General features: G+C 37.2%; 1 protein-coding gene across 1 annotated transcript in view; it reads left to right on the top strand.

The window, feature by feature from the left end:
* Window positions 1–15,170, top strand: part of PLXDC2 (plexin domain containing 2) — a 271,382-nt gene that overhangs the window by 202,749 nt on the left and 53,463 nt on the right. Inside the window, exon 7 of the mRNA XM_055709000.1 lies at window positions 7,012–7,111. Coding sequence (XP_055564975.1) covers window positions 7,012–7,111 — 100 coding nt within the window. The remainder of the gene's footprint in view (window positions 1–7,011; window positions 7,112–15,170) is intronic.

The raw sequence follows: 15,170 nt of genomic DNA, 5'->3' as shown, positions 1-15,170 counted from the left end.
AACGGAATTACCAAACATCACTTTAGAACACAAAGTTAAGGAAAAAGACTTTTTAAAGTCGTAGTAGTAACATGCTTACATGTTACATACAAAAGGTTTTCATAAAATCTTAGAATGTTACGATTAGTGTATTCCATTGAGAATTACTTGGGGAATGGATTTGGAGACTGAGATTTCCAGAAGACTACGCTCTTTATTGACAACTTTATTTCCATTAAAAGTACCTTATCTTGTCACCTAAATGAGGAAAATTGAATAAAACTTCCAATCACTGATCTGACACAAGTTGTCTGAAAAGAAAAACCGACACTTGTAAATTTGAAGTTGACTCTAGTGCTCATAAGTCTGGCTAGGAATTTATTTACTTTCCAGAGCTGAATCCATTGCTTTCTGAGGAAGTCCTCCCTTCTGGAATCATTTCTCTTGCTGGTGAGTCATGTTGTCAGGAGCCCAATTAACTCCAGTAAGATTACTTGTGTGAGTGCTCACTAGCATGCGTTAAAGTTGCACAAGAAGATTTCTACCATCTTTTTGGTGTCATTTCATTTTAGCATCACAGTTCATCAAAAATGACAGTGATGTATGGCAAATCTGTGAGGTCCTAATTTCATTGGCATTGAAAGTTTCCAAGTTGAAACACCACGTAAGAAATGCAGCAGACAGGTTGCCAGAAACTTCATAAAGCGTCCCACAGGGGCTGTGTACTAGTGACGACACCAGGCATTTGTTGTGAAGAACCTACTTTTAAAATAACTGTTACACATTTAAGGGAGGTACAAAGAGGGACTCTTATGTCTAAAGCACTTCAGGTAAATTTTACCTTTTATTTCTTATTTATTCAAACCATTTGAGATTATCTTTTTTTATATCCTTCCTTGCTCCTACATCAGGTTTGCTACCTCATAAATCTGGTGTTGACTACCAAGGCAGGATCTTGGCTGAGGTTGCAGAGTATCAGAGGAGCTGTTCTGCCCTGTCTTCTGTGTCCTGTTGTTTGCCCAGTAGGAAGCAATCTGAAATGCACAATTGTTACCCAAAATCCAGAATAGATTTGGGGTGGGGATGGGGACGGGGGGCAGGGGAGGATTTAGAAAAGGAGCTGAGTCACCAGGGTAGTGAAATGTCTTTCAGAAGGGTTAATGGGTAGGAGAAAGAGCTGTAAAGTCAAGTTTTAAAAATGTGAAAACAATTTGAAATATAATGAAGTCCTATAGCAAGTCAAATATTTATCTTTTTACCAATTTACTTTGCTTGCAGTGCACACACCTTTTATTTTAAATACCACTTTGCTTACATCAACTGTTAGTTTTCTGACAAATGGTCAATATGTCAGGAAACGTCAGCTGGCAGGAAAATTTTACGGGTGCGCCTCTACTACATATGAAATACAATACAATGCAAACTAGCCAACAGAACATACTAATAAAGACAATTTTCTGCAGAGGCATACTTTTTTATGTATTCTTATTGAATACTCATTTCTTATGTTCTAAATTTCACAGAAGTTCAATTCTCAAAAGCTTTACTTCTTTTTGAACAAAATAACTGTTATAGCAGCCTTCCAGTACTTAAAAGTGGCCCAGAAGACAGCTGGAGAGAGGGACATTTTACAAGGGCATGTAGTGATAGGACAAGGGGGAATGGCTTTACACTGAAAGAGGGTAGGTTTAGATTAAATATGAGAAAGAAATTCTTTACTGTGAGGGTGGGGGAACGGGTTGCCCAAAGAAGCTGTGGATGCCCCGTCCCTGGAAGTGTTCAAGGCCCGGCTGGATGGGGCTTTGAGCAACCTGGTGTAGTGGAAGGTGTCCCTGCTCATGGCAGGGGCATTGGAACTAGGTGATCTTTAAGGTCCCTTCTGACCCAAACTATTCTAAGATTCTGATAGTCTTTTCCTATTAGTGCTTCTAGCTAATGTTCCTTAATGCAACATTTAGCTGCTTTTTCTGTCCATGATTAATACAGGAAAAATTAGGCAAAAGTACCAAAGGCTTTGTTAATGGTTTAGGATATTTTTCTTAATTTCTTTGCCTTGAAGGCTTTCTTTGTTGATTTAAATAGTAATGACTCTCTATTTATGTAGTCATCTAGAAATTATTATTAAAGTTTAAATGCTTGTTCAAATTGCCCAATATGTGAAGTCGGAAAATAATGCTAAAGGAGACTTGAAGTAGAATTTCTTTCTACTGTGAAAGGAAGCAGAATTGAATGGAACTGATTAAGTACTAACACTTAGATAAATTTGATGCTCCTGTTACGCATGATGGATAATATTCTGTTTTCAGTAACAAGACTCCAAACCTTGTGATTGCTTCCTGAAAACTTAAAAAAAAATATGTGGTCTTCGTGGATATTCTGCCTGCACTATACATGTCTGGCATTTCTTTGGCTCTGTTATTATTATCAAAAATATTAACATGAAAAAATGATCTTTGATTTTATGAGGTGATCTGTTTATGCAACTTAAAATTCCGGATTAAGTTTCATGCAGTTTGGCCTGTAAAGTAATTAATAACTGTTTAGGAAACTGGCAATGACAAACCTATATAATTACTACTGTGTTCCCAATTACTATTTTGCAGCATACTCTGGCTCTTACATTTGACTCAGTTTTGAAGTAGGGCAGTAATTGCACTCTGCTTACAGTCTCCTTCAGAGTAAGGTCAGAGGCCATTATTTTATTCTTTTTTGAACGGTAAGATTCTGACATATCTTCAGAGTTGAATAAAATTTGAGAACTCTGATGGAAAATACTGCCTAGATTATTGATCCCAATGATGAATAGAAGTCAGCATTAATTTGAAATATCTTTCTCCCTTTGTTGAAGTGTATAATCAAAAATATAGATGTCAATGGCCCTTGCGCTAATGTGCATTTGGGAAGCTTATTCATAAACTGGTGACTTGTACAACATGAGTTCGTATTGTCTGTGGTAGAGCTAACATACCCTGTGCAATGATTCTAGTTAAAATCCATCCTCTCAATGTAATGTCATAAAACTCCTGCTGCCCATTAGCAACCACTTACACATTCCTAGTTTACTGTTCAACTGTTTAACATGTCAACCTCTCATGACATATCTTGTCATTCAGGTGAGGAATTCAGAACACCAGCTATCTGCTTGCTACCTATGTTTGGCTGTAATTGTCAATAAATTATTTTATTGTTTACTACAAGCCTTCTGTCAAAATGGCATATTTCCTAATAGGCCATCATATGGTAAAAGCCTGTTTTATCTTGATATCTCATTCAAAAGATTTCACCTACAAAATGACACTCAGTACATTCATCACTGACTGACTGCAATATTCCGTTTTGTAAAGTTATTTCTTTTTCATGCTTTAAAAATAAACATATGTTTTTGTAAATACAGGTTTAACAACACTGTAGTTTTTCAAGAGAATAGAAGAGTTTTTCTGGGTCGTGGATCCCCTTCTACTTAGACTGCATTTTTGTCTGTATGACTAATTGTTTGACACAGGCTGTACTTCAGTCTGAAGAACTGGCTATACTAACTTAACTTACATTTTCTTCGCCTTACACAAACACTTGTTGCTAAATAATATTTCCACAATTTTGGCTGCTTCTGCTGTTAGATTGGACCCTACTACAACTTCCTTATTTGTTTTAGAAAATGACCCCGCAAATTCTTCACTTTAGCTAGAATGCCCAGCACAGGAGCAGGGACACCTGCAGGGATTTTGGCAAAGTCTACTGAGATATTTCCACCCCAAAATTTTCTAATTTCGCCTGAAGTTTTGTGGTTTGGGTTTTTTTTGTATTTTCTGTTCAACTTGGATACTGTGTCCTATTTTCGTATCACATATCACTGAGCCATTCATCATTTTTATTAACTAGTAAAAATGAAAGTGACTTTCAAGCTCTGAACCAAGTTGTAATGAAAATAAATCCATTTTAAAAAGAAACAAAACCAACCAACCAACAAACCACTTGTGGCATTTGTACTACAAGAACCCATCACACAAGCCACATTACACAGGAGGTAGAAAAAAAGGAGGAGAGAGAAATTAGTTTGCTTTTATCTTAATTTTTGAGGGAAAGATGCAAATTGTTCAGTTAATTACAAATGCAGAAAAAAAACATGTGATAGGACTTGGCAGTCCTGGGTTAACAGTTGCACTTGATGATCTCAAAGGCCTTTTCCAACCTAAATGATTCTATGATTCTGTCACTAGACATAAGGAGGCTTATTCAAGGAGTAATAAAAACTCCTGTCCTGAGTGCAACTTCTGGTTTGCACTCACATGTGAAAATGAGTATAATTATTTTCATGTATCAGACAGTTTTTGCCTTGAGCTGTCAATTTTGCCAGCATATTTTGTTGGTCACACACCTACTTATAATGCCAATTCCAGCTACATTTTTATCCATAAAACTCTGATTCCTTTCTTCATCTGGTGTGTTTCCTCTCTAATTTGGAGTAGAAGTAGTCATTGTGTTCTTCTCATCAGTGCTTTTTCTAATTTGATTTTCAATAGCTTCTCTAGGGTATCCTTCTCAAAATCTTTTAAGACAGTTTCTTTGATACTTAATATAATCTTTTCTCTACAGTATTCTGAGACTGTGAATAATTCTCTTGTTTTGTTTATACTTTCATGCTGGAGAAGGTTTATAGACTTATTTCTGAACTCTGAGGTTTTTATTTTGAAGACTTGGAAAAAATGGCTTTCAGCCTTCTTATGTCATATCTCCAATAACTGCATCAGAGCTAAGCTGATATAAACCAAATTTAGATTGTAGTATTACTAGAAGTATTTGCAAGCCACTTCTGTTTTTCATTTTGGTTTGATATCATTCCCTTTGTTATACCAAAGCAGATCATGTATGCAAAAACCCCTAAATAAATCCACTAAACCAGTCACTAAATCAAGTAAAAGACATGGGAATTTATGACAGTGTTTAATTCACCAGAACTCACTTTTTCTGTTAATATTTTCAAATTTAACTTCTTCTAGATAGCTACCACTGTAATGAGGAAAAAGCTAAATGATATTTCGGGAACAAGGTGATGGACTGGTGCTCAACTCAAATACCAGAAGTCGTGATATTAATTGACATGTGGACAATACTGAATCCTCATTCACTGGATGTGTAACCAGCTTTTTACTTTGGCATTTTTCTGCCAAAAGTACTGGCCAACAGTATAATTTTGGTAGTTTTACACAGGTAAAGCTAGAGAAGACTATTGGATTAGCTGAGCTAGCACCTTGTGTTTCAGTTTCTTACACTTGATCCAGTTTTATTTGTCTTCAGCCTAGTAATTTCTGGTTAACTGAAGGACAACTGTGAAAAGTAAGATATCCAACTGTGATCTGAAAGCAGCAATGGGTAAAGAATCATAATTTCCCTTGGTAGTTTATCCCAGTGGTTAATAATATTAAAACATAGAACATGTGACTTATTCTACTTTGAAAGTACCTGTCTGTAGCTTCCAGCTTCTGGTTGTATCCTTCTGTGCTAGATGTAAAAACTCTTTAGCCCCCGAGTAATTTCTCCGCATGCCAGTACTTGTTTATGGTAATCTAGCCAGCTTTCCATTTTCCCTTTGAGAAGCCAAATAGATAGAGCTCTTTAACTTTTCTGTTAATGACATTTGAGAGCAGAAAATGTTTTTAAAGTATTATTATCACTCTTAATCTTTCTTCTCTTAGTTCTTTTTTAGTTTTCAGCATCTTCTTAAGAAATAGATCCTCCCAAAGTCTGTGTAGCATTGCAGCAATGATCTAATATGCAGGTACAAGTGAAATGGCCACCTCACTCCTAGGCTGTATTTCACTGTTTTTGTAACCAAATACCACATCAAACAAGTTTTCTTGCTGCGATGTCTCTTCTGACAGCTGGAGTTGTTCATCCACTACAATACTGAGATTCCTTCCAGAACTGCTGCTTTCTAGAACATGGTCCCCAAACCTCTACCTTGCAATCTTTTTTTTCTCTGAGTTAGAACTTTGCAATTTTTGCAGTGTCTAACTTTGCTAATTTATCCAGGCATTTTATTATTTTTACTCTGCTAGTATCATCTGCAGAACTTCTGGGCAGTAAATTTATGTCTCCTTCCCAGTCTTTGACAAAACTTATAAATACTAGATCTGATGTCTGGAGAAGCAAGATGTACTGTAAAGATACACTGTCAGTCTGAGCTGCTTCTTTAGTAATGGCTGCTATTTGTGATCAGTCAGTCTATATAACTATATAATATTGTATAAGTGCTGCTTGTCACTAAGTCAAACAGCTTCCAAAATTCTAAAGATATTTCATCTATACAAGTATCAGCCAAAGCTGCAATCTTGCCCAAAGAATGAAATCAAACTTGACATCTGTTTTCATATAACCATGTTGCCCAACATCAACATCTCTATTGTATAAAGCTGGACTGGTCTATGGCTGTCTAAGCGTTTTCATTTTTTCCTCTAGATATTAGCAATTGACCATCTGGCATTTTTCTTATTTCCCATGACATTGATAATTTGCCTGCTATTCCAAGATGTATTAAACATGAATATCGTTGGACCAGAGCTATCTGAAGATAGCTCTTAAGTTTTCAGTGCAAGTTAACTAAGCCATAAGCTTTTAAAATGTTCATCCCAAGATGAACTTCCACAGTTTGTGTGTTCAATAGTAGACAAGAGGTATTGCCTCCTCCTCCTTGTCTGATACTAGCACATTATCCCACTTTTTCTTCAACTGGGGGAAATAAATTACTGAAAAATACTATCCTTTTCTCTTTCATCATTAACAATTGTTCCACCTCTTAAATGTTGATGTGAATGTTGTTATATAAGAAGCAATGCAAACTGTTATAAAATAAAAATTATAAACAGTAATTTCAATCTTCAATAAACCTCTAGTCCTTTATGCTATATTCTATAAAACATTTATTCAGGACTTTTAATTTACACTGGTTAAATGTTAATTTTGGCAGTGCTGTTATTTTTAGTCTGATTTTTTTACTTCAATATTTCATGCATATCTTCCTGTTTTGTCTTCTAGATTCCTGTTGCTGTTTCACAGATAAGTTCAACCAACCACCCAGTGAAAGTAGGACTCTCAGATGCATTTGTGGTTGTGCACAGGATCCAGCAAATTCCCAGTATGTAGAATTGTAGTGGTGCTAATGGTTTGGAGGCTGACAAATGAGTATAAGCTGATTTCATCAAGGATGATTAGCTGCACAAATCACTTAACTAATTTCAGCTTGTTAATTCAAGTGTAATTTTATTTGCTTGATAATTCCCAATGTGGCTTTCTCTGTCATTGTTCTTTTGAGCTGATACATTAAGTAAATAAAACTAAATGGCCAGCCAAATAATGTAAAGTTAAATTGTCAACCAGCATAATTTGGTATTCCATGAGATACTTCATCTGGAATATGTCTCCATATCCGTAATAGGGAAGAAGCAACCTGTTCAGAAAAATCATCTGTATCCAAAAAAAGAAGAACATCCAGGCTGGAAGTTCTTGAAACTTTACATTCTGAACTTGAAATTCATATATACGTTGTAGTGAGAGAAAAGAGAGGAGATGTTATTAAATAACATCTTGGGCTCATATAATTGCAGCAACAGTAATGCAGTAACATTTAATTTTTTCTGGCTTTAATTGTATTTTGTATGGCTTGACAAGAAATAAGTAGTAGGAAACCAAGTGTGATTTCCTTGATGCCTTGTTTTAACATACTCTGTACAGAACCCATTGAGATTGTTTAGCCATTAGAGAGTATGCTCACTTTCCAAGTCTGCTGGTTTTATTTACATGTTTGGAGCAAATTTACAAAGTTCGGGTTTTGATGTCCCCTAATAGCAGGGTGTAGATGAAAGAAGCTGTGCTTGAACCAGCCTCCTAGGACTGAGTCCAGGCATATTCTTCTAAAATGAAACCTGACAGAGGTATGGCACAGGTAGGGCTCATAAGGGCTGACCTGATCCAGCCCATCTCTAAGGTTGTCTGCAGATGGGGCTGACACTGGAGTTGCAGGTACCATTGCCTCTCAGCTTATCCCATCCCCTCATCACATTTAGTCGTTGATATGCAGGAGCATAAAGCGTGTAGATGTCTTGCCATGGGGAAGATGGAAAATTTCAGTACCATCTTGTACTTACTGTGTTGTGAACTCAGAGTAGTGTGAAGGAGGTTGGCATGCCCAGATTTCACTTAAGAGAGGCGTTCTTGGAAGAAACTTGTTTCTGAAGTATGATAAAGTAGTTGCGATGTGCCTATGGTTGCATGGATTGCTTTTGAGTGCTTAGGAACAAATGAATCTAGGCAACTGATTTCAGCAGTTCGAGTGATGTTTGTAAATGAATGATTTCAGTATTTCTGTGAGTCTTCAACTTCTAAGAGCTCCTGAAATTGATTCGGGTGGAAATTAGGTTGATTGACTTGTGCAAATGTTTTATCAGATCAGTCAGGTAGAAATTCATTCTAAGAGATACAAGTAGTATGCAGATCTTTTGGCATCAGCCTCCATCATCAAACAACACTAAAGGACTTATTCAGATTTACATATTTTGTATGTAAAATATATGGTATATGTGAGTCTTTATTCTAGTTTGAATGTTTCTTTCTGTAGCAATATTTCAGATAAGCAACTTGTTTTACGACCACTGCATAACATTGCTTTTGATGAATACACAGTTACTTACTAGTCTTCTGGGTTTAGTATTTCTGTAAACCTTTTTGACACATGATACTTTCTCTTAAGTGAAGTGACTGCAATTACTAGAAAAGCTGTCTAGTGTTTCATCTTAAACTTAATCTTTTCATGAAGTTACATTAAGGAGTGGCAGATAAGAAGAATAAAATGTGGGTAAAGAGTCTAAAATGTGCAGAAACTGTTTTGATAGCATTATTTTGGTATTGCTGTATGTAATACGCTGCTTTTCTGCTTAATGACTGGTTCTGTGGTTGGTGGTAATTCGTAATTTTGCTGGTTTGCAGCTTACACTAGAGTTAGTATTAATCAAGGAAACCATCAGTTCATAGTAGATGTTGGTCCATAGAGAGCCAGTGTCAGATGCTCTTAAATTATGCATGTTCTTGCATTCTTGTTTTTCAGAGCTGTTAAATCAACCATGGCTCTAGTCAATTACTGAAAAAGCGATATGATAGAATTGTTGTATTACTTTATTTGTTAGCTTCTGAACACAAAAGAAGAATATAAAATGCTGGGGTTCTGTCCCAAAAGAAGGCAAAGTAGTACAGCTATTAGTTCTCACTTACCGCTTTAGCAAAGAGTTTTCCATCAAGAGAATCCAGTTCCCCTTTATGTTCTTGGCTAGTTATTAAAAAAAAAAAACAAACAACAAACTACAAAAAAAAGCCCAAAGAAACCTCTGACTACTGTTCCCTGTTTAAGTTTGGTCAGTTACCTTTGTATACATCTTTCCTTTGGAAAGGAAAGAGACATTAAGTGCAGCACAAACCTATTTGAACAAAAATACCCTCTCAGTTTTCAAAAACGTGGAATGTCTTTGGTGCAATCTGTATGCTCAGCATTCTAAAATTTCAGTCTAATAGCCCTAGTTCTACTGAAGGAATTTTGGAAGATTTAGAACTAACCATTTATCAGATTTTTTCAGATATACTGTCCAAAACACTAGTAATATCTTTTTTCGTACTTCTGAAAGGTGACTTCTAAAGCCAGGCAAACCTGTTTCATTCTGAGGAGAGAAAAACGTGCTTTTTGATCAGCTGTTTCATTTCAGAAGTGCATTTTAACAAGTGTTGAAAATCCTCTTGAAGATCCAAAAGCAAAAAGCAAGGATTTTCTGAACCTGCTGAAATGGAGGACTTTGAGAGTTTCATACCTATTTTTCTTAATGTGCTTCTACATATAAAGGCTTTGCAGTAACACCCCTTTTACCTGTGCCTAGAAGAATATATGTACCTGCATTTTCTTCACCGTCTCTTTTAAGAGGTAGAGCACGGAGATGGGAGATTTTTGCCAGGTAGCTTTCTGCCTGTTTTCTAGATTTGATTTTTTTTTTTTCTTGACCTGCTACTACTGCTTATATATAGACAATGTCTTTGGGTTTGAGCCTTTTGTGGCTCTATTGCATCGATACAGATTGGCCACCATTTTATAGTTATATATATGTATAGATATGTATGACTGTATACACTCTGGAGGTGATTTGGAACAAATGGTAATGTCTGAAGGGAAACGAATTTTTGCTTGACACCAAGATTAGAAACAGAAGCCCTAAATTCTGAGATTTATATGGCAGCAAAATGGCAAACTAATTCCATCAATTAATTTCAGAGGAAAAGTTTCTGCTTCTTCTACATAACTCAAGTTAAGTGAGCTAGGCTCTGGACCTCTGCTTCTGATTTGTCCGATAAGTTAAAGGGACCACCCTGGTTTCTTCTTCTTCAGAATAGCTGATCACTTTTACATTTACTATTTTTCCTATTGTAACAGAGACACTAAGAATGTTTAATGGATATCTTCCAGTTAGACAACAGATGATGGTGAAAGCAAAGCTGGGAAATAGCTTTACATGTTCTTCCAGCAAGGCTTCTCTTCCTTTCTTCAGCATCTTCACTGCATCAGGAAACTTGTCCCTGTCCTGTTGCAACGACCTTCTCTTTCCTATTCCCTCTTTTGTTTTTTCTCAGACATCCTTGGCATTTTGTTCTTGGTCCTTTCAGTTTCATATGGTAGCCTTTGCTTTCCCTGCTGCAGACCCCCAAGATCTCTCTCTAATATCATGACCATATTTCTTCCCCTACATGTTTCCTTTCCTTCTGGGTTGCTACATTTCTCTCCTTTCTTTCAGTGCTCTTTTCTCTTTTGTCTTTCAATTAGCTTTTTATTATGCATGAAGAAGAAATGACAAAGCATTTCCTGCAACCCACTATTTTATTTTAGCAATGAAAAAGCCCACCAGTAAAGCTTGCACAGAATGTGCTTTGTTTTCCACGAGAGCATGAAATACACTGGTAAGATGAGAGTGCCAGATTCAGGGAGTCTATACAGAGTTATTAGTCTTGCACTTACAGATAATGGCAAGGCTTTTCTCCACAGTGAGGCATACTTCATGATCTTGGCCTCTACTGTATTATGTACAGCTCTTTTAGGAAATCCATACCTTGACAACCCAACATTTAATGACACCGAAATTACTCAACAACACTGTGTACAAAAATGAAATTGTAGCTGAGTTACATGTTAGTAATATTCCAGTTTCAGTGCAATTAGTGCCACTCTATATGTAGTGTAACTCAGGCATGTAATTGTGACAACTCTGCATGTTATAACTGTTTGCTGAAGTTTTCTCTTCGGTTTGTTTACTGCAGTGAGGCCCCTGAAAGAACCTTAGCATCACCTCCCTGAGGTGTAAAAGACAACGAGGAGTTTATGTTGTGATATTTATTGTATAAAGGTGCAGCACCATCTGGGAAATCACAAAGTCTAATTTGCTGCTGCTTTACTGGTAATGTTGTCATTTACCTTTGTGAAAAGTGATCCCCAAAGTTATTGCTCTAAATTCACAGTATTTATTCTCGCTTTCCACTAGTGTAACTAATTCCACAGAGTGAGAGTTCCTCCAGCCCTGCATGTTTGCTGGCCCAAAAGGGTTTAGCCGGGCAGCTGGGTTCCTTGGCACTAGGTACCAGATTCAGGAACAGTGAGGGAAAGAGGTGGGCATGCTTCCAATCTTTGGTGGCCTAACAGCACTTCAGGGACTGGTACAAGGTGATTAAGGTTTAAAATGTTCTTGTTTTAGCCAAAGCCTTAACTGGCCGTCGACCAATCTCAGAATTAGGCAGTTTGGTGCATGGTGGCTTAAGGGGTTCAAGCATGTTTCTCACACCTTGAGCCTGTACTAAGAGCAGCTCAGCTGGCATCAGGAATTGGAGTAAATCTGAAAGGACATGGGAGAGTTCCAAAGTAAGTGATGTCTGGTAGGCACAGAGCATTGATGTGGAACAATTTTTTCTACGTTGTTGATAAAGTGGTTATTTTCAGAGCCTACTTCAGTGGTTTGCTTATTCACAGAATATATGTCTTTGAGGTGCATCTTCCAGGTTTCAAAGGATCTTTTTAGTAACTTTTAAGAGAACAATAAAATTAATATAATTAGGGAATCTGAATTTTGATCTAGATTCAGATGTGTGTAACAGTCAACGACCAAGAACAGTGTGGTGGGGGGTTGATTACAGGCATGTTTGATCCCAATGTCAGTGCCTCAAGAATTAACTAGTTAATGTTGCTAAGTTTAGCGATATGAAGCAATTAAAGAAAGATTGCTTTGACATTCTGACTCCCTTACCTTTTGTGGTGATGGCAATCAGGCATACCAGGCTGGCAAAATATATATTTGCATGAAGGTTTTATTCAGCCAGTGATGCTAAACAAAGTTTCTATCAAGGAAAGCCTGTGGCTGTATAGCACAGCAGCTATGTCCCACCCCTCTGCATCCCTTATATTTTTTGCAAATTGCTTGCAGTTTGAGCTGGATATGTTGCATAAGTTGTCTGTGTCAAATTGACTTCTGCGTAATCAAATGCACCTCTTGCCATTTGTGTTTTCTCTATCAATGAGATTTAAAAATGAAAGTGCAGCTGTATGAATACATATGGCCTTGCTTAGCAGCTTTTACTGGATATATGGCCAGTCTCAATTCCCTACAAGTCTTTCACGGAGACAGATTTTTATTTGTGTGAGCACATAATTTAAAAATTGACTTCTCCAACATTTTTACTTTTATCTGGGTTGCAGGTTTTAGCTGAGGAACGCTGTATGAGGAAAAGTGATTATGTGATGGAAAAGTACCAGAGATATTTTGCATCTGTTGGTTTATTACTAGCTACTGACCCTTCAGGTATTTTAGGAAGTCATTGGTGCTCTTCTGGCACTGCTCCATCTCCAGAGCATTCTCCCTACCTACTACATTTAGTAGTACAGATCTGGCAGTTCTGTTTCATAGAATATTTATATACCATTATTTAGTTTAATACTGTGATAAAATTACATAAAATGTTTTTTCGCACCAGAATCTTCCACATCTATAATTTACAGATCCAATCCATTGCTTAATCCCTTGAAAGGATTCTTTTGGTCGGCCTTCTGAACCCCCATGTTATCTCTCTAGGTCACTGAGGATGTACTTACTCAAGTAGCAGATGTTTTCTTCAGCTTTTTCTGCTGAAGTACCTTTGGCCTTGTCTTCAGAGATAGCACGTGTACATGCCACAGAAACAAACCAAAGAACTACTTTGGACTATGCTGTAAATTAAAACAAAAATAAAAAATAGTATCTGTTCTTCGAAAAAAAAATATTTGTTTGAAAAGTGTTTGAGATAGTCAGACCTACAGAAAAGTAAAATATTTTCATGACTAGGAGAAGAATACATACATATTTTCTGAAATTCAGAACGAGGAATGGTACTTCAAAGTATATGTACATGCAAAGAGTCCTTTTCCCTTCCTCCCTTCCCTGTTAGACGTGATGTAATGCCTCTTTTCAGCAAAACGCTTGCAGATGATGCTTAAATTTTTATCTGTTTCTATATCAAATGTTTTCACTAGTTCTTGTCAAGATAAGGTGCATACTGAAGTATGTGAGCTTATAAACTCTTTGTGATTCTGCACTTGTACTTGTGTCAAAAAGAGCTAAATAGTATGAGACAAAGAAGAAGTTCCACTTGAGTGAAAGGCAATGTGTGTCTTGGGTTGGAGCAGGAGTGTGTAGAGAGGTTGAGGGGGAAAGTGTCAGGGGAGAGTATTCATTTTTCTGTTTTTCCTGTTGAGTGTAGCTATTCTAGCCTGGCTTTTTTTAAGGGGTTACTGGCTAAGAATTCTCAATAGGGAGGAAAAAGTGCATTTTGAGAAGCTAAGCATGGTGTGTTTCAAGTCAGACTTTCAAAAGAATCTATACCTACATGTTTTTACAGCCTGGCCCGGCAGATAAATTTGAACACTTGTGTTTCCAACCACCTGCCTTCAAGTATATGCAAAGCTGTTAGAAGGTGACTATGCAAATACCTCTCTGTATTTAGGTTTCTTACAGTAGATAGATCCCTCGTATGTAAACTCACCACCTGTGGTTGGCAGAGTCTTCTTTCTGAAGAAGAAAAGATCAAACCTGAGTCTCCCAGGTAGTGGGATTTAATGGTATAAACAGTCATGCTGAAATACACGAGTGGACGTTATTTTTTTAAATGACAGACTTAATTCTCTTATAATCAGTGTTTTTTATGAATTTCATGCACTGGGTGCAATAAAAGTGCCTGTGGACCCGACACACTGATTCTTACTGGATTTTTGGAAAGCCAGAAGCTCTGTATTTCTTGTCAGCCCTGTGAGGAGTCTGTTAGGAAAGGTTCAGAGTAAACAGGATTATAGCATACCAGCCTGTACCACTAGTGATGAAATGAAATGGAGTTCAATTAAAGTGTCAGCACCCACCATTTTATTTTATGTATTAATTTGCTTATTTTTTTGGACAGAAGGATAAAGATTTCTGTGGAAACAAATGAAAGCCTTCAGCATTGGCAGGAGCTCATTTCAAACACATTTCCTGATCACTGAGATTTGGCATGTGTTCTTATGGAACTTACCAGCCTAGGAGCATAAACCTCTCACTGCTGGCAAGAGATTTTCCTGACTTCAGCACAAGATTGGCCTTGTCTTGAAAACCCTTCCTGTCCAGTGGGTTTGAAGGAAATGGCTAAAGCATTTGCTGGGGTAAACATTTGGCACATGCCTGTATCTGGCTTTTAACTAGTTGAAGTGACTTTGTAGGTAAAACATAAAACTAGCTCATACTGAAAGAGAAATCTGCTATCAGGAGAGGTGAAGCCATAGCAAAGTCAGCTTCAAATAAATGACAAAGGTGCTGATTTGGAGCTAAATAGAAATATTATTTTCTGAAAGCTAGACACTGGCTACCTGTGCCTGAGAGCTTAGTCAGTGAGAGAGGGCAAAGAAGCTGCTTCCCCCACAGCGACCCTGGCTGAAGCAGGAGAGAGTTATCCTACACATGACACTCTGCTTCTGCCTCCCCATTCCTCCTCAGATTCACGTCTATTCCAACAGACACCAAGAGCCAGACGGTTATTTTCTGTGTGGTGTATGGGGTATTCACACAGCTGTACTTATAGAGGTTGGCCATCCTGCTTTTCTTAGAAGGCCTTGTCCACTT

Source organism: Falco cherrug, chromosome 4 (assembly GCF_023634085.1).
Source record: "Falco cherrug isolate bFalChe1 chromosome 4, bFalChe1.pri, whole genome shotgun sequence".
NCBI classification, from domain to species: domain Eukaryota; kingdom Metazoa; phylum Chordata; class Aves; order Falconiformes; family Falconidae; genus Falco; species Falco cherrug.
This window is presented reverse-complemented; position numbering and strand designations above follow the sequence as displayed.